Genomic DNA, 19,149 nt, shown 5'->3' with positions numbered 1-19,149 from the left:
GCGAGGCTGCAGAAGACAGAGCGAGAGATAGAGCGAGAGAGACAGCCACGGCAGCCTTAGGTCTGCAAGAAAATTGTGATGATCATGCAAAAACAAAAACCCCCCAAAAAAACAAGAGGCTGGAGATGAAGGCAGTCTGTCAAATGGCAGCACGGAAGCCGGATCCTCCCGCAGCTACTAATCATAGCGCGAGAATACCTGGAATTAATTGAAATGAGTAAAATTAGCAACAGAATTGAAAGTCATCAGTCAATATTCAGCCCGAGGGGAGAGTGAGGAGTGTTCATCTCATCTACGGTTTAGCCCGTTAACCGAGCGGTATGAATTGGATGGGTCCATAAAAGACTACGAGTGGGTGATGGCGGTATTTAAACGGCCCAATTGTCCCATTCTGCACAAAGTTGAGAATGAAATGTGTTGCACACCTTTCCTTTATGGCCCTGCACCTTTTTGCTAGCGCATTGTAACGGCAGACGCGTTAGAGCGGATTAGGGCATGTTCTTCGCTTAAGCATATTTCAAGGCTTGGGTTTTTGATGTATACCAAACCATACAAATGCCCATGAGCTGCCGCCGCTGATCTCCACTTGAAGACTTTGAGCGTGCAGCCACAGCGTCCTCTCTAAAGAAAACCGATCCGGCACAACATCCACAGCAGAGCGGCGTCGATGCCTCGCTGCACAACCGCACATAAAGAAAGAAAGAAAGAAAAAAACACTTGCACACCTACTAATCCAAAAAGGCAGAATCCTGGTGCCAAAAATAACAGCTTGGAATGAGATGGATGGAGGAGGACAGATTATTGTGGCTCTAATCTGTGGAAAGCTGACAATAAAACACATTTAAAGTGATTACAGCGCTCTTATTGGCACGGGTGGGGGGCGTGCCATCCTCTGTCGATCCCTAGCCTTACCTTTCGGCAGACGGCGTAGTGCAAAAACAGTCCCGCAAAGGTCTTTCTCAATGACACATGGGCGAAACGCGCTAATGCTTTTGCGCAGCGTCCGAGAAAAGAGAAAAGTAGATAAAAGCAGACAGAAGGGAAGCAGAAGTCAGGATGGAAGGGGAGGGGGGGGAGAAAAGGAACAGTGGAGAAAGGGATTTTGTCGCTGACGCCACAAATCATGGAGAAGATTAAGCGTCTCCTCTGCGCAGCGGAGTAGGTGTAAATAGAAATGTGTCCCTGGGAGAGATCCCAGAGACCAAGTGCTTATCTGCCCGAGTGTTGTCAAAACACATTTGTCAGTCTGAAGAATTTACGTGTCTTTGTAGGAGACTCGATATGCAAGAAATGAACAGCTGATAGTAGACGGAAGATGGTCGGTATCGGACATGCCGTCAAAGACAGAACCCGGACAAGCACATACACACACCACCACCTGAGACTAGAGCACACTGTTATCAGTCTGGTATGACCCGTGGCTTGACGGAGGAGTGTGGACGAGTGAGTTGATCATGCATTATCCTCCCGCCCGACTCCCTCAGCTGCAGCACCAGCACATCATCAAACAGCTGCAGGCGCTTGTACCCGCTCAACAGCTGCCACATTTCACGAAACGATGAGAAAACGCCTCACATTGTGACTGCCTCTGTCCAGTAAATTAGCCGAGGGAGTCTGGGGCTCTGGCGCTGCCTGTGCTCTTCCCCACACGCTGCGCTCGGGTCCTGTGGGAGCATCCTTTGGACGGCTTGTATGGATTCCATGTGCAGCCCTGTGGCGTGGACGCCGCCAGGAGCAGCTGCTGGGCGACTGGGAAGTACATCTGCGTTGTGGTTACTCAAATAAGGTCAATACTTGAACGCCAATGTGTTGGAACACTCACTTGTGCTCCAACAGCAAATTGATCAAATGTGCATCTCAGCATACACCGATCAGCCACAGCATTATGACCACTGACAGTAGAAATGAATAACATCGACCGTCTTGTGACAATTCAGCGTTCCGCTGGGAAACTTTTGGACCTGGCATTCATTGGTGTGGATGTTACTTAGACATGTAGCACCCACCTAGACCAGACCAGGCACCCCCACCCGATAGCAATGACACTCCTTGATGGCAGCAGCACACAAAAACGCTTTAGGAACGACTCGAAAAACAAGAAGAACAGCACAAGGTGTTGACCTGGCCTCCAAATTCATTAGATCCCAAACTGATCAAGTATCCGTGGGATGATCCACAGAGGCCCCTCCCCTCAAAGGCCCCCCACAGGACACCCTCAGAAGCAATGACACTCCTTGATGGCAGCAGCCATCCCCAGCAGAATGCCAAAACACTTTAGGAACAACTCGCAAAAGCATGAAGAACAGCACAAGGTGTTGACCTCGCCTCCAAATTCACTAGATCCCAAACTGATCAAGTATCTGTGGGATGATCCACAGAGCCCCCCCCCCACTTACAACATCCTGTTGCCAGACACCACAGGACACCCTCAGAAGGCCCATGTCCGTTCCCTGATGAGTCACAACTGTGGAGGCACAAGGGAGACCTACAGGAAGATGGTCGTAATGTTATGCCTGATTGGTGTATATTGACAGTGCCTAGAGATAAAGTTGAGCTACTCAAACAAATGACACATAAAACCTTCAAAAACATTTTGGATGAGGTGTCATTGGTCAAATCTTCCCAAGGAAATGATGGATGGAGGCGTCTTATGTAAACCTCCGACTAGATCTAGGGTTTTAAAGAGCTCTCTGAGGTCTTCAGTTTGTAAATGTCCAGTTCCTTATTGTTAACTTGATCCTTTAAATCTGTTCCGGGGGTTGAGTATTTGCATGATTTTTCACCTGCTTCCCGCGTGCACTCGCACAGACGTTTGGCTACGAGCCACCTGGAATCTATTCCCTCGTAATTTTGTTGATTCATTAAGGACGGCCTCTTGGAGACGTCTTGTAATTGGAGAAAAGCAGCAGGATTTAGTCTAACCTTACACTGCGTCCGGCGTTTGATCTACAGTCCGTTAAGGCTCGGGCTGCACGCCAGTGAGTATGGATCACAGTAAGCTTGTCATATTAAGTCCATTCCTAAACGCTTTACTGTAAATTTAGAGAATCGTGATGAATTTTGTAATGGCCTCATAAATGCACCCCCTGGCATCTTCAGCCATACTGCACTGTAGCTTGTGATTGGAGCTCAGCCGAACCGAGTCCTGATCCGTTCTTTAATAAACAAAATGTCCACTCCTGTAAATTCAGAAACTCTTCTTATCTTCCTTGTCTTCTCCTAGATGTGACTGGATTCAGTCCAATAAATATTAATGTAGTGTGGAGAGGGTAGATCGTACCTTGTGTTCTCTACTCCGCAAATGTCCAGGTCATCCGATGCCATAAACTCCTTAACTCTCTCTGGAAGATTTCTTTTCCTTGAAGCTTTTCTTTTAAACACAGCGTTGAATGTTTGTTGTTGTTGAGTATACTCAATAGATTTTCGTTATTGTTGAGTCAAGGTGGTTAGTACTGACCTACAATCAACTACTACCACTTCACCAGACATCCACAGTGTCGGACATGTTTAGTCACGCGATTTTGGTTCCTCTTCTTCTTTTTGGCATCTTTAACGCTAGCCAAGTGCCACTAAAACAGAAGAGGCAGTTTTGACGCTACAGGGAAGCGGTTTTGGTTAATGGCACACCTAAAACAAAGAACTACAAAAGATTGGGCATGGCTGTAGCCCTGTCCGATTTTAAAAAATCAAGGTTGGATGCAGGGGGTTCGCTGGCCAGTCACTCTGCAGGGCTCTCAAGCTGTTGGGCATAAGACAGCCATCAAGAAAATCACTGACGCCGCCGAGAAGGCGTCAAGATGGCTGTGGATTAAGAGGGGGCGATCCGTGGACCAAACAAGCCGGGGACTGATCACCCCCGGCTGGGTCGCCTGGGCGAGGGTGTACGATGTTGAAAGACCCGAAACACCCGATGAGCCCAGGTTACATCAGTGATGATGGGTCTAGGTTGGCATCGCAAGGTGTGCATTGAACCAAAAATGGCAGGGGCATCCCTACTTGATGTGACCGCTTTTCCTTGTTTTGAATCCATTTTGTTCTGAGCATGTTTGGGTCTCCCGGAGTGTGTTTGATAAGATGAAGGAAACCGGATTCCATTTGGGCAGCAACGTTGGACACATCTCGGTCTTCTTCTTCTTCTTCTGCTGAATCAATTCAGTGTTGTCGGTAAAGTTGGTGGAAACGTCTTCTCTGTCATCTTCCTTATCTGTTAGATTCCAACAGACTGAAAGCTCCACGGCTGGCAGAACCACTTCGCTTTGAAGAACCTCTTCGCTTTGACTGTTGTGTGTCATGTAAACACATACCAAATCAGTTATTGGTTGGAAATACTACATCTGCATCTAGACACGGTCCTTGATAGCACAAATACAATATCAAATAGATTCCTGAGAGAAAGAAGGAAAGCAAATTGTTTTAAATCAGTAGTTTGTTCCAGATGGTGCACGGAGCTCGTATCCTCCGTCTGCCAGCGCGAATTGGAAAAGCATAAACCTGTAGATGGTATCGATGAGTGTTTGAGAGGGACTCTTTTACCAGCAGCCGGAGACGGAGCCAAGGCTCACTTTTAATGTCCCGTCCTGTCTTGTCCAGACAATAACATTACATGGGGAGGAACTTAGCCCAGCCAGGACAAGAGCAGGGGTGCTGACGAGCAGGTGGAGGAGATCCGGTTACACACATGCTCTCGACTTATAAATAAAGTCGCAAATGTGTGCAGAGGCGTAATCATAGACCTTATCCAAAGGAGGTGATTGAGCCTCCCGCTGCTTTCCTCCTGCCATAATTATTCAATATATATATATATATATATATATATATATATATAACTAACATCTGTATGTCTAATTATCCGCGGCTCAGAGTTGACATTCTCATCAACCAGAAATTAAGCTAAATGTCATCTTTCTTAATTCTGGGAGGAATATTTTAGTTTGCTTTTACATTTCAACGAAAGCTATAAGAAACAGAAAGAGGAGCCTTATAATTGAGACTTGGAATGTTTGAGGGGTTGAGGCCTGGGGGAAGGTGGGGGGGTCTGTTCACTTCCTCCCACCTCCCACCACGGATCCACAGGTCGTGTGGAAGAGGTTGTCCAGGTAACGTCAAATAACGTCAAAGAGCGAACGACTGAACGACAATCGGGTCTCGTCGTCAACAATAACCACTGTGCAGATTATTTATTTTTTGAAGTGAAGTTTCTCCTCCTCATTTGTTCACGTCTTCTAATGAAATCTCAAGCTAGCACTGACAGAAGCATTACACTCGTAAGTAGCCTCAAGTGTGCGTGGGTTTTGATGTGAGAGGCAATCTTTCAAAGCACTTATTCCGCCGCCGCCGCCGCAGCAGCCTCTGACATGCGAGCCTCTCGTGATGACAGGAATGAAGCCACCGCCGCGGCACGCCTGACTTATCGGGCCAAGATGAAACACATGCGACACGGACACATTTGAGAGATGCGGGGAGATTGTTTTTCTTTCTTTCTTTTTCCGCAGCCATCTTCTGCTGCCCCTCTTAAATATCAAACCAGGCATTAAATGTGACAAACTGCCGGTCGCCTCGGCCCTCCAGCTCTCATGCAAATGCAACGGCGTCGACAAAACCTGACACTCGGCGCGTAATGAGAAGAGGGCGGCGAGGGAGTCTGAGCACGAGGGAAAAAGAGAAGTGGGAGGAAGCGTTGTTCGGATGATGAAAGCAGAGGGAGAAAAGTTAAAGTGAAAGAAAGAGATGGAGGGGACGGTTGGGGAGGAGGAGAGCGACGGGGCGCGACAGGGTGCCCACTTTCTGGAACTGGTGATCGTGATGTCCGTCGATTGGTCGTTAAGGTTTTCTCTGGGCGGTTGTGCGAGATGGACATGTTCAGAGGAGTGGTAGTGGCTCTATTGGTGGAAGGATGCTGAGGTTAGAGCTGCCAGGCAGGAGGTCTAGAGGAAGACCAAAGAGGAGGTTTATGGATGTAGTGAAGGAGGACATGAAGGTAGTTGGTGTGAAAGAAGAGGGCGACATGGATTCTCTGTGGCGACCCCAAATCGATAAAGAAGGTGCCAGGCAGATTGCTCCTGGAGCCTCAGCGGACATGTGATCGCGAAGCCTGCTCCGGTGAGGGGGCCGGCGAGCGGCTGCAGCAGAACATCATGTGCAGACACCGGTCCAAACACGTAATCACACACACTCACACATCACCTTCCACCTCCACAGCAGGCGGCGCAGACAAACCCGCATGAATATTTATCAGGGGAGCTTTATAACACACAAATCGGACTGGCGCTTTCTTTCGTTTCGCTCCACATGTCGGAGGTTTGGCGTCCGGCTGTTGTCCCTTGTCTCGTCCGCGACCCGCGACGTGGCCTGGTCGCGCCACCCGAGGGAGGTGGCGCGGGCGGCGGGAGCTTCTCAAACTGCCACCGCCGACTGTTTTCTTTTCCCGTCCGCCGTTGAATTAATTTCAAATCAAAACTAATGATAAGCGCCGGCGTTACATTTTTCTTCTTGCAGTGTTTCGCTGGAACAAAAAGCGTAAATGTCACGTCTCAAAAACGCATTAAGGCAGAGCAAGCTGCTGCTAACGTTGTTCACAACCTTTCAAACTAAATTCATCAGCCGCGCACACAAACATGACGGCGGCGCACAAACCCCTCCTCAGCTGTAATGCTCCCCGTCCTGTGCAGACTTATTACCGTGAGAACAGAATATGTTGAGATTGGAACGGAGCGCTGTTCAGTCACATGTGTTAAATACAAAACTACAACGACGCCTGTTTGCCCGCTCGTAAAGCCAGGTATTATGATTGACTGGGAAGCCGATTTTTCCAGATTGCATTGCGTTGTGTGTGTCGTTCCCTCTGATGCTCGGATGTGTTTGACTCCCTGTCCGTTTAAAATCGTGTTACTTATATTGCTGGACATGGGTGGATCCAATTACAGGGCTGTAACAGCGCCGCCATGCCCCATATCTCCTGCTCCGTTGGCCGTCCTCTGCAACCGCATGAGCCACGTTAGCCTCGGAGTTCATTAATTACCATCACCTCGTTTAATGTCCATTTGGGTCCACTTAGTAGCTGGTTGTGTTTGGCCGGGGTGGGTAACTACCTGAAACGCTGGGTTCTTAGCTAATCGGCCGATCCCTTCTGACATCTGTCTGACTGGAATAGAAAAAAGGAAATGTTCTCTTCTTAATTCGTCTGTTATTAGTGTGAATATTTGATGACATGGATTTACACACTGCAGTTTGCTGTAATAAAACAAACCAGATATTGTTTTCGTCTGACAAGCAGGAAACGCCGATTTCCCTCTCAATTTTGCAAATAATTGATGTAAAATGTTTAACAAAACAGATGCCGATTCAGTTTCAATGCACTTTCAAAATCCTCTACCTTGGGGTCTCCTTCTTTCCTTTCTTTTTTTTTTGCACAACCTGTTTTCTCTTTTATATTCATGCAGAAAACTGTATATATAAACTGTATACTGTACGTGGTGAAGAAAGATGTAGCACAGGTAGTGGACTGCAGTCACAGACATATAAAAAGGTGCAAAAAGGTGAATTTAAGCTCGCTCCTTTTAAATTTCCTCCATATTTTGAATTAAATGCACGCAGACATGTGAAATAAACACAAACATTGTGAAATGTATTTGTCACGGAGCTCAAGTCTGCAGAAAAGATTGTTGTATTTATTACGGCAGGGGTCTCTGAAGGCTGTTAAAGAAATTTGTTCTCACACCTCGGGCTGCAAGAACAAAATGACGCCATTTCGTTCTTGCAGCTTCTTCTTGAGGCATCAACCGGGCAACTAACTATACTATCTATAATCTGATTGGTCAGAAATTTGAGTGGCCGTGGTTAATGCAGAAAGGCGAATATGCTAGCGGCCAGATGCTAATATTCGCAGTGTGACCGCTAATCTCTCCCGGGTAGAGATCGGCGGACTGTGTGTGGGTGCACACTGAATGAACGGCGTGATCCGATTAAATAATAAGAGAAGTGCGTCTCGTCGTCCGTCTCCCATAATGCTTAGCGTGTGTGACATATGCTGCAGTGGGAGGGGCCTATGAGGACTTCGGCACTTGAGTTTCTTGTGAAGCTTAAATGATGTAGCCAGAACAAACTTTTTTCTTGTTCTTGCTCACCTCGAGAACAAGAACAAATTTCTCGCTTCTCGCTTTGGAGTCCGTAACAATCTTAATGTGTGTTCCACCAGGTTCCACTTTAATATTGACAGTTTTCTTGCAGAACAAATAAAATAACAATATTTAACGAGGAAAGGTGTAGCACAGGCCGTGACATGTTCATTGTAATTTCTACAATAAAAAGCCAAGGTATGTTTTGCGCAGATACCAAACATGATGTTAGATCGCAATTGCTGGCTATGAAGTTAGTGAGATGAAGCCTGATGTTATTAGAATGTGAGTCTGGCAAAACGGCATTTGGATTACAGCCCTGCCACCAATCAGAGTTGTTTTAGTCACCACAAATTTGCCCGAGCAACTTGATCGGCTCGGCAGATCTTTGCAGAGACGTGATCAGATCCCAACAGAGTGACTCCAGACCAACTTACCGCTGCAAGAATGCTGTTAGCAGGGGAAGACGAGCTTGCTTCCTGGCAGACAAAATACTTTATACTATGCTAAAGATAATATGTGCATACGGTTAGAGGAGATGTGGCGCAGATCATGCAAAATCATTTGTCCTGGTACTGGTCCACGGACCACGTTTGAGCACCTACGTATGCTTTAGGGTTTTACAACATGACGGCCGTTTGCAGTGAGACGTTAAATGCATACACATGATTAGATTATTAAATATATTTGTGCATTCAGTAAACTTTCCACTTTAAAAATAAAAGCTTGTAAAAAGCAGCAAAGTGTGGTTGTGGACCTGCAGGGTCTTGGGCCGGCGGAGGCTATCTGCGGTCCACCCGTGTGTGACTGATGCAGCGTCTGATGCGCGCTGGTGTGGCTAATGGAGGGCCGGCTGACGGTGAAACGGGGTCAATTTAGTGTCACGGCTTCTCTCGGCAGTTCATCGCGCGGCATTTGCGCTTCTTTGCGAGACTTTCTTAATGGCCTCATCTTTCCGAACGACCGCTGGAGTTTCGCCGCGCTTCGGCTAATACGACCCGTACCCCTGGGGACATGAGTGTGTGTGTGTGTGTGATGAGTTTCATGAAACAAGTGTGTGTGTTCGCATGTAAAACGAGTCAGGGGTCTTGAAGCTGCGCGTGGGAGGAACTGGTGTGTGAAACGCTTCCCTGTGTAAGGATGCAGAGCGGAGTGAGCGGCGCTCGGACCGAGCTGCTGCATCTACATGATCAATGCTTATTACAAAACTCAGTGTGTGTATCTCCGTGTCCATCAACCGCAAGTGTGCGCATGTAGGCCTATTTTAATTGTTGCCATGGAAACAGAGTGCTGCCAGAGAAGGCCAGACTCAAAGAGGGCATCTCTCTCTCTATAACTCTCTCCTCTTCCTCCTCCTCCTCCTCCGTATCCCTCCGTCTAATCTTCCTTCCTCTCCTCTCTGCTTTCTTTTATCTCTTTCTCAGTTTACGCTCTTTGTCTCCCCCTTTTTTTATTCACCCCCTCGTTCCTTCCTCTTCCTCCCTCCCTCTCGCTTCTCCATCCTTCCCGGAGAGTGGTGTGCAGTCGACGATTAACACAGGGACCTGTAATTAGAGCTGACGAACCTCCAGCAATTAGTCCCCCCCCCTTCTACCACTACCACCCTAAAGAAGTTGTTCTGTCATCTCGGGCGTGCCGTCCCTTTATCCCTCCTTCAATCTCCTTCTCCTCCTCCTCCTCTGTCATTTCCTGTCTTATTAGCTGTCAGCCTCGCCGGGGTGGATATTGTTGTTGTTTTTTTTGTTCTTCTTTGTACCTTCCATCTGCCTCGTTAACGGCACTCATGTCTTAGATGGATATGCACGCACACACAATACAGCACTCAGAAAGAAGAAGTTTGTGAGCGACTGCAGCCCCCCGTCCCCCACCTCCACCGCCACCGCCGCTGACGCCACTGTCCCGGGTATCTCACGGAAAAACCAAAGCGGAACATAGATTCCCGGCGATGGCACGCCTACGCCAAGGAACTCAGGAGGAGGCACGACCTCCCACTCGCTCAGATGTAAACACAAACGGAGCTTATTTTTCGTGTCCGCCTTACCTTTCCTCCTCGCCTGGCTCACCTGGCCCGTTCCTCCCCCTTTTAAATTAAAAGCTCTATAAATAAGCACAGAGAAGTGGAGGACGAGGGTGAAGGGGGGGGGGCGTCAGACAGCGGCACGGTCAAGTAGAACGCAGAGGGGCGCGCTAAACTAGGCCAATAGGGGTCGAGGGAGGAGGAGGAGGGGGAGGAGGGGGAGGAGGGGGAGGAGAAGGGGGAAAGCGGGTGTCGTATCAAAGACTTGCAAGTTGCTCCGAGCGCCTTCCGTTGTCAATCACTTAATCAGTTTCGTCAGTTTTTGTCTGCGTCTCGGGTTGCCGTGTCACTCATCCCGCTCCAGACAGTTTGTCAGTCAGATCTGGCGAGAGGCTTCTGTTCTGTTCTCTCTCTCTCTCTTTCTCCTGTCCTGCCCCGTCAAGGAAGCGGCGTCTCATCTGGAGGGAGAGTTTATATCCTCCATAATATATACCATAATGCTGCTTGAGAACATGCCACATGAATTATTGATGCGGCTGAGATTATGCCGTACGACATTATACCGCGTACCCGTGCGGGTTTATGCACTATTTATGTCAAGTGTGACCTCTCCTCTCATCCCTCCTTGTGTGTTTAAAGGCTCGTTTTCCACAAGATTTCCCTCTCGTACGTCTTCCCTTCAGTGCAACATTCCCATGAACCTGACATTGATGCGCACTCATTCATACGACGCATGTGGCCTCTCTGCAATTTACTTTATTCAATCAGCGTTGCATGTTGCTGTGCTAACCTCTATTTCCGTCTCTCTCTCTCCATCTCCCTCGCAAATCTCTGCCTTTTTCCCCTTTGTCTATCTTCATATCTTCCCGTTCCTCCCCTCCATTACCTCCGTCTCTCCAGGTATCACTCTCCCACTCCTACACCATGCTTGCCTGCGGATGCCGCAGCCTATCCCCACCTCGAGGCCATGCCGGGGCCTGTTTCTCCGCCCCCTTGGTTGCTCAGGAGCAAGTTCGAGTGCGGACCCTCCACACGCCCCCGCCTCCGTCGTTCCAGTGCCGCTCAAGCACCTCTCTCTGCCTCTCCATCCTTCTCGTGCTGCTCTGCCTCCTCCAACTGCCCCCGGCCTGCCACTCACGGAGAGAGAAGGGCGGGGGAGGCGCGGGAGGCGGGGGAGGTGGCGGAGGTGGTGCCGGCGGCGGCGGCCACTACGTTCCCATCCCGCAGCCCCCTCCGCACCACATGTCCCTGCCCAACATCCTGCGCGGCCTCAGCATCGCCGTTGTCCTGGTGGGCAACTCCAGCGAGGTGGCGCTGGCCGGGGCCCGGGAGAAGGAGGACTTCCTCCACATGGCGCCCAACGTGGAGGTGCTGACCATGAACGAGACCGACCCTAAGAGCATCATCAAGAGCATCTGTGATCTAATGACTGAGCACTGGCTGCAGGGCGTGGTGTTTGGGGACGACACTGACCAGGAGGCCATCGCCCAGATCCTGGACTTCATATCAGCCCAGACCCATATCCCCATCCTCGGAGTACGCGGGGGCTCTTCCATGATCATGGCTGCCAAGGTAGGACACTTGCACCCAACAGCACATGTTACGTAAAGTTATCACCTTTTATAAAAACAATGCGAGGAGGTACTTGCAACTTCCATCCATCCATTTTCATCAGTTTACCCAAAGTTGTGTTGCAGTGGCAGCAGGCTAATGGTATTCCAGACTTTCCTCATGCTAGCAATGCGTTGTAGTTTCTCGTGAGGAATCTCAAAACGTTCCCCGGCCAGTAAATGTTGTGTTGTGTTGAGAGGAGGTAGGACCCAAGTGGTGGCACAAGGGGAAGCAGGAACAGGAAATCTGGAACAAAAAGTGCTGCAGGGTAGGCAGGGTATCCAAAAAACAAAAGTGCGACAAACACTCTGGGAATATTGGATGACGAGGAGTGGAAAAATGAGGCTACATCAGCGAGAGAGAAACTCAGAGGTAACTTCAACATGCATAACTCAACGGAGGTAACTCCCCGGACAACTTGACGAAGGACGACACTATATATACACACACAAACACATGGGCGGAGGGGTTGATGAGACACAGGTGAAATAAAATAACACGGAAGGAAGAAGCTTAAAACAGGAAACACAAGAAAAACCAAACATACCTCTAAGTATCTAGGCTTAACCCTAACCGTAACCCTAGAGTTTACTACAAGCTGACGGTTGAGGCACCTGCGCCAGATGCCGAACCACCTTCAACTGGCCCCTTTTGAGGTTGCTCCCTCCAGATACCTGAACTCCTAACTCCATCTCCAAGACACGCTACCTATTTTAGCTGCTTGTATCTGCAAAGTCATTCTTCACAACCGTAGATGCTGGTTGGGACGTAGCTTGACCGGTAAATCAAAGGTTTCGGCACAACGCCTGCATCGTTAGAGTCATCCAACCAAACCACCTGGTCCAACTCTTGCTCCATCACCTGTGAGGAACACTTCTTCACGTGGGGCAGCAACTTCAACTCCAAACAGAGTTGACTCTCACCACATAATATGATTTCCATAAAAAATACCACATCTTATTCCATTCCACACTTGTGCAACTAAGACAATTAAGTTCTCACAAGGACAATCTTCACTTTGGTCTGACCTTAAGTCCCTGGCTGTCAGTCTGCTGTCAGTCATGTCGTCGCCGTGCGTATATCAATCAACAAAAGCTTTATTTAAAGACTCCAGACTCCACTACACTGGAGGAACGTTGCTCGCTCGGATTAGTTTAACAGGATCTTCCGGTGATAGACAATATTACAAGCTCAGTTATGTTTATGTGCGCGAGTGTGACCCTTGCAAATTAGAAAATCTGCTTTAAAATTGCATTTTCTTCCCCGTCCTCCTGTTGTCGAGGCTGCCTGCGACGGAAAACATTTCACTTGGCTTCACCGTGCTTCCATACAGCTTCGGCATTAGCTCTGTGTGTGGACAGATAGACAGGCGGGCATGCTAAGCCGGGGTGTCTGACTCGAAAGACAAACTGCCAACGGAGGATCTGATGCCAGTGACGGGATCAGCTGGAGATTGCACCACAACAGAGAGCTAGCTAGATCTCTGCCTATTTACTAGGCCTTGGCTAATAGGATAAAGCAATCTGCTGCTGCTTTATCTGTGTCCGTCTGGGATCTGGGTTTGGACTGTGTTCCCAAAAAAAAAAATAAAAATAGCTCATTCATTTGGTACTTTGTGCATAAACGCAGCTCTGTTGAATAATAAGTGTATATATATTTATATATCCGTGCTGGGGAAAGCGAAACCGTGACAAATCGTCAGAGAGCGCGCCGGTCGCTGTTTGATTCACGCAGCCTTATCTCCGCCTCGTCCCCCGTCTCCACGCTGTCACCCTCCAGTTTGTCTGTTGACCCTCTGGTGTCAACAGGTCGTTGTAGCAGCGGAGACATGAGTCGCGGTGACACAGCGAGGCCAGCGGCCACCATTGAAGCTCTTCTCTCTGTTCCTTCTCATTAGAGCTCAAAAGGGGGAGATATGGCAGGGAACCGTGCTCTCCCGTTTAAAACTGCACTCTTTCAAGACTGCCGTTCAGAGCGCGCATTTGCTCGCAGTGCAGTCCTAATGCACACCCTGCAACCTCTTAACCGCGCTAGCCAAATGTCTTGCGAAGCACTCCAAACGCCCTCCTTTAGCTGGTGCAAAAATGTGTTTTAGGGACAAAGAGGGAAACAGTTGGGAGTTGAGGAATGCATGAACCTTTGGGTGTTTGTGCGTGTGCAGGGACGGTATCATTCATTAAACACACGCGTCCTAAGTGCACCAGGCAGCGGGAAAGAGCAGCGTTTTGTGGCAAAGGTTTAAATGGATTTCCCTCGGCCACGAGCCAGAGTCGGCCTCTCCTGAGAGCTTCCTGCTGGCTGCACCGGGGCCCAGGAGAGCGAGAGGATGGGGCAGCGCTCGGGCTCGGTCTCCAAACGGATTTGTGTCTGCCTAATGGGCTGAGACAATGGAGTGGCAAAAATACGATAGAGAGGGATCAGAGGGAGGAGAGAAAGAGAAAGGGAGACTTGTGGGAAAGTAGAGGAATTGAGATAGTGAGGAGAAGGGGAGATTGGGTGGAAGAAATTGCACTTTAAGAGAGAGAGAGGGGTTTCGGATGGGACTGCCTCTGGAGGTGTTGGACGGATGAGGGTAGAGGGCAGGAAAGCAGATGGAGATTGACATCGTTCAGACTGAGAGAGAAAGAGGAGGAAAAAAAAGTGTGAAAATAAATGGTGGATGCGGAAAGAGATAAAGAGAGAGGAGAGGAGGGAGAGAAACCTTTTAGTCCTTATGGAGAAAAAGCGATAGAGAGTACTCAGCTTAAGAAAAATTGGGCTGCGGTATGTGCTTTTTTTTTTTCTTCTTCTTCTTTCTGAGCGAGCATCTCAAGGAAATGGACTGACAAAGATTGGGAAATAGGATTGCAATATGAGGTGTTTATCTTACGGTCCTCACACACACAAAACGCGAAACACACACAAACCGGCGCTGCCGTCAAAGACTGAAGGCCGTACGCTGCTATTACGGCCGACAAGACAACCCCTCCTTTTCCATTACACATCCGAGGAAGGATGATAACGGGGGGCGACGCGGAAGGCGGAGACTACAGCGTTTTGGTGTTTAGTGGGCGGGTTTTTTGGGGGTGAAGACTTCGGGGGGGACTGGTACAAGATAATTCTATATAACGTAGGCTCTGGAGTGGACTAGTGGTGTCGAGTCACGTCAAATCCCGGTTAGTATAATATTATTTCTGCCAACATGTGCATCAGTTGTTTCTTGGTGTTTGGTAGGAGTTACCAATCAGCCACAGCATTAAAACCACTGGCAGAAGACCGTTGACCATCTTGTGACAATCCAATGTTCTGCTGGGAAAGTACTGGACCTGGCATTCATTGGTGTGGATGTTACTTAGACATGTAGCACCCACCTAGACCAGACCAGGCACCCCCACCCCACAGCAATGACACTCCTTGATGGTAGCAGCACACAAAAAAGCTTTAGGAACCACTCAAAAAAACATGAAGAACAGCACAAGGTGTTGACCTGGCCTCCAAATTCATTAGATCCCAAACTGATCAAGTATCTGTGGGATGATCCACAGAGGCCCCTCCCCTCAAAGGCCCCCCACAGGACACCCTCAGAAGGCCCATGTCCATTCTCTGATGAGTCACAACTGTTTTGGAGGCCTACAAGGGAGACCTACACAATGTTATAAGGTCATAATGTTATGCCTGATCGGTGTGTACCACCAATGTATTTTATTTTCCCGTTATTATGGCAGAAAAACGAGTCTAACTTTATAGCAAATAACTGAACTGTTTAAAGGTCTTTGACCCTAACCCTTTTGGCCGCCACACAACCACTTAGTGAGAATATTTCCGTGCTTACAAAACCAGACAAACGCCCGTTCTGTGAAACATACATCTAATTAAAAGTAAATGTAAAAGCAATTAAATTAAAAGCAGTCAACAAGACGAATGTCGTCCGATAAATTGGCGCATCCCTTAGCAGCGAGGGATGCAGCCGCTCATTTGGCCCAGCATCATCAGCCAAGACTGAATTCCGAGTGCGCAATACATCTGTCTCTCGATTAGTCTTACAACTCTGAGTCTTCTGAAATCTGTAACGAGAACAAAACTGGATTTTTAGAACATTCCCTCTCGGGGACGGAGCAGAACTGCAGCAGTGGCTCGGCAATAAAAAGTGGGACTGCAGCACTCGCCTGCACGTCGGCATGGCGGGAAAAAAACTTAGCTCGAAAAGTAGGAGAGTTAAATTGATGGAAGGAGGAAGAAGCCAGGTGGCTGCACTATTAACGAGGAATGAAGGAGGAGGCGGAGGAGGAGGAGGGGAAGGGCGAGAGAGATGAATGGAGGCAAAGGACACAGACATCTATATCAATGAAATCAGTGAGGGAGGGTTGGGTGGTAAGTAGTAGGAGATGAGTTCGTTGAGGGGAAGGCCGAGTGACGTATAGGGAGTGTTTGCAGCGGGTACCTGGACATGATGCACAAAAAGCAAAAACAGAGGCAGCCACCTTTGCTCTAGAAATGAAGGAGGAATGAAGAAGGACTAGAGGGAGATGGATAGTGCACAGCTGTAACCTGCATCTGTGAAAGACAGGATAAGATAAAGGAGGAGGAGGAGGAGACGAGAGTTTAAGCGTCCCTGGGGATGTCTGTGTGCTTTTATGTGGATTTGTTCGTTTCGAGCCAACATGACTGTAGCTGCCAATCTTTTGTCAGTAGTGGTTTCCAGCACCACCCGGCTTGTTGTCCCGCCACAGCGTCAATTGGACTGCAGCAATCAGCGTGATCTAAAGCTTTGGCTAATGCTCATATTATCAAGACGCGGCGAGCCATTTTCCTCAGCATGTCTAGAAGGTATGGCTTTGTAGTGGTACAAATAGCTGTGGTTGTCGCTGATCACCCCCGGGGCAATGGCACAATAAGAACAGCGAGCTAATCCGTGAGAGGAGGCTGCCGCCGTAGATTGGGGGGGAGATAGCATCCGCTTGTGCACGGGATTTAAATGTAAGATCATCAGCAATTAATGAAAAAAATGGAAGAGCGCTGATGACCCGAGGGAAACTGTGAATTTGCACCGCATGCAAACATATGTACGCAAACGCGTAAAATCAGCCCACACACGTGTGTTTTTATAAATGTATGGGGCAGGTGATCTGGGAATACTAAATGGGAGAATTTCTTAACTAGATCCACAATGTGGTTGCAGCACATAAACAGAAACATTGTTGTTGTTCTTATAGGCGGCGCTGCACACAAATGCCCGTTATCTCTTCTGGATATTTTCAACTGCAGAGGTTTTACCTGGAGATGTTTAGTTCTGGAGTAAAGATGGGCGTTTTAAGTGGAGATCAATGAGGATCGACTCGCTTTTTGAAAGTTCCTCCCTTTTTCGTAGATGCCAGAGATTGAGCAAAATTTGCAGATTTCTATTTGTTCTTATCAACTGCCAGAGTATGACCTGGAGATTGTGAAGATGTTTAGTTGAGGTGTAAAGATGGACATTTTAAGATGGATTTTAAGATGGAGCTCAATGGGGACTGACTCGGATTTGGAGCCAGCCTCAAGTGGCCATTAGGGGAACTGCAGGTTTTAAAAGCTCCTTCCTTTTCGTAGATGCCAGAGATTGAGCAAATTTGTTCTGGCCCTATCAGATGCCAAAGTGTGACTTGGAGATTGTGGAGATGTTTAGTTCAGGTGTAAAGATGGACATTTTAAGGATGGAGTTCAATGGGAAAGCTCCTTCCATTTTTTAGATACCAGAGATTGAGCAAAATTTGCAGATTTCTATTTGTTCTGGCTCTTATCAACCGCCAAAGTATGACTTGGAGATTGTGGAGGTGTTTAGTTCAGGTGTAAAGATGGCCATTTTAAGATGGAGTTCAATGGGAAAGCGCCTTCCATTTCTTAGATACCAGAGATTGAGCAGAATTTGCAGATTTCTATTTGTTCTGGCTCTTATCAACTGCTAAAGTATGACTTGGAGATTGTGGAGATGTTTAGTTCAGGTGTAAAGATGGACATTTTAAGATGGAGCTCAATGGGAAAGCTCCTTCCATTTCTTTGATGCCAGAGATTGAGCAGAATTTGCAGATTTCTATTTGTTCTGGCAAAAAGATGCACGGCCCACACACTTGTGTTTTTATAAATGTACACGGCAATTAATCTGTAAATAATCTGTTAATCTGTAATTCTCAACTAACCAACCACAATAAAGTGTGGTTGCAGCTCCTAGACTGAAACACTGGGGATGCACTCAGGCGCCGCCGCTGCACACAAACCTGTTCCCTGACATCTTTTGTGTAACTGGCAGCCTTCTCGGGAGAGGGAACAAAAACAGCAGGATGTGATCAATTAACTTTTGCCCAAATAATTCATCATTTTCAAATGCGTCCGTTTGCCCGTGGGTGTCCGAGGCCTTTGTTGGAAGAGAGAGAGAGGGCGATTTTGTGTCCCTTTTGTACGTGTATTGCAAATTCTTCAGAGAAAACGGGCTCTATTATAACGTAGGACTAATTGTCGTGGAGGCCGTGAGCCAGTCGAACCATTTAGTCACAGCACAAGGGGTGAATTCAGTGGAGCAATTAAAGCCTCTACTTCATTTGTTTTTTGTTTTTTTTTTGGTCAAAAAAGTCTTCCCTCTGCATTTATGTTCAGTTCGGGGAAGTTTTCAATTGTAAAGAAATAGTTTCTGCCACCTCTTGAGGGTTAAACACGTCCGCGCTTATATCCCCAATTAATATCATACAATAGCACCTATTGTTGTAGTAATCACAGAGGTCCTGTACTCTATTAATGTAATGTGTTGTTCGGCTTGGCAGAACCTCGTCCTTGCTGAAACACAGACGCAATTAGCAGCATTTGTAAACGTTAAGAGAATTAAAAAGCCAGTGTTCCTGTGCCTGATCTCTCTCTCTCACTCTCTCTCTTTGTTTTTTTTTTATTACTCTTTCTCCCATCTGTTCCAGTCTCTTTCACTTCTGTAATCGTTTGGTTCATTCATGGAGTTTGTTGTGTCTAGTAAACCGCGTATTTCCAACTGGGAAAGCATGACCTGGAGATTGTGGAGATGTTTTATTTCTGCTCTAAAGGTGGACATGTTAAGATGGAGCTCAATGGGTATTGATTCTGTTTTGGAGCCACCCTCAAGTGGCCACTAGGGGGACTACTGCAGATATTGAAAGCTCCTCCCTATTTGTTTTGCCAGATTTCAACTGCTAAATTACGATGTGGAGACTGTGGAGATGTTTACTCCTGCTCTAAATCTGGTCATTTTAAGATGAAGGTCAATGGGGACTGACTCGGATTTGGAGCAATTTGAGGAACTGCCGATTTGAAAGCCCCAGAGTTTTGCCCTTTGGTTCCTCCTCATTCTTAGATGCTAGAGATTGAACAGAATTATCAGATTTCTGTTTTGTTCTGGCTGTTTTCAGCTGCATAAGCGTGACCTGGAGATTA

The 19,149-nt window shown here is 47.7% G+C and overlaps 1 protein-coding gene across 1 annotated transcript in view; it reads left to right on the top strand.

Moving 5' to 3' along the window:
• Positions 1-19,149, top strand: part of grin2ba (glutamate receptor, ionotropic, N-methyl D-aspartate 2B-a) — a gene marked incomplete at its 5' end in the record, with an annotated part of 125,975 nt that overhangs the window by 13,666 nt on the left and 93,160 nt on the right. The window contains one exon of the mRNA XM_084569957.1: positions 11,032-11,703. Coding sequence (XP_084426083.1) covers positions 11,032-11,703 — 672 coding nt within the window. The remainder of the gene's footprint in view (positions 1-11,031; positions 11,704-19,149) is intronic.

The sequence above is a fragment of the Chelon labrosus genome, assembly GCF_963514085.1.
Source record: "Chelon labrosus genome assembly, chromosome: 21".
Classification (NCBI taxonomy): Eukaryota; Metazoa; Chordata; class Actinopteri; order Mugiliformes; family Mugilidae; genus Chelon; species Chelon labrosus.
Note: the sequence above shows the minus strand (reverse complement) of the source record. Positions and strands in the feature narration are given on the sequence as shown.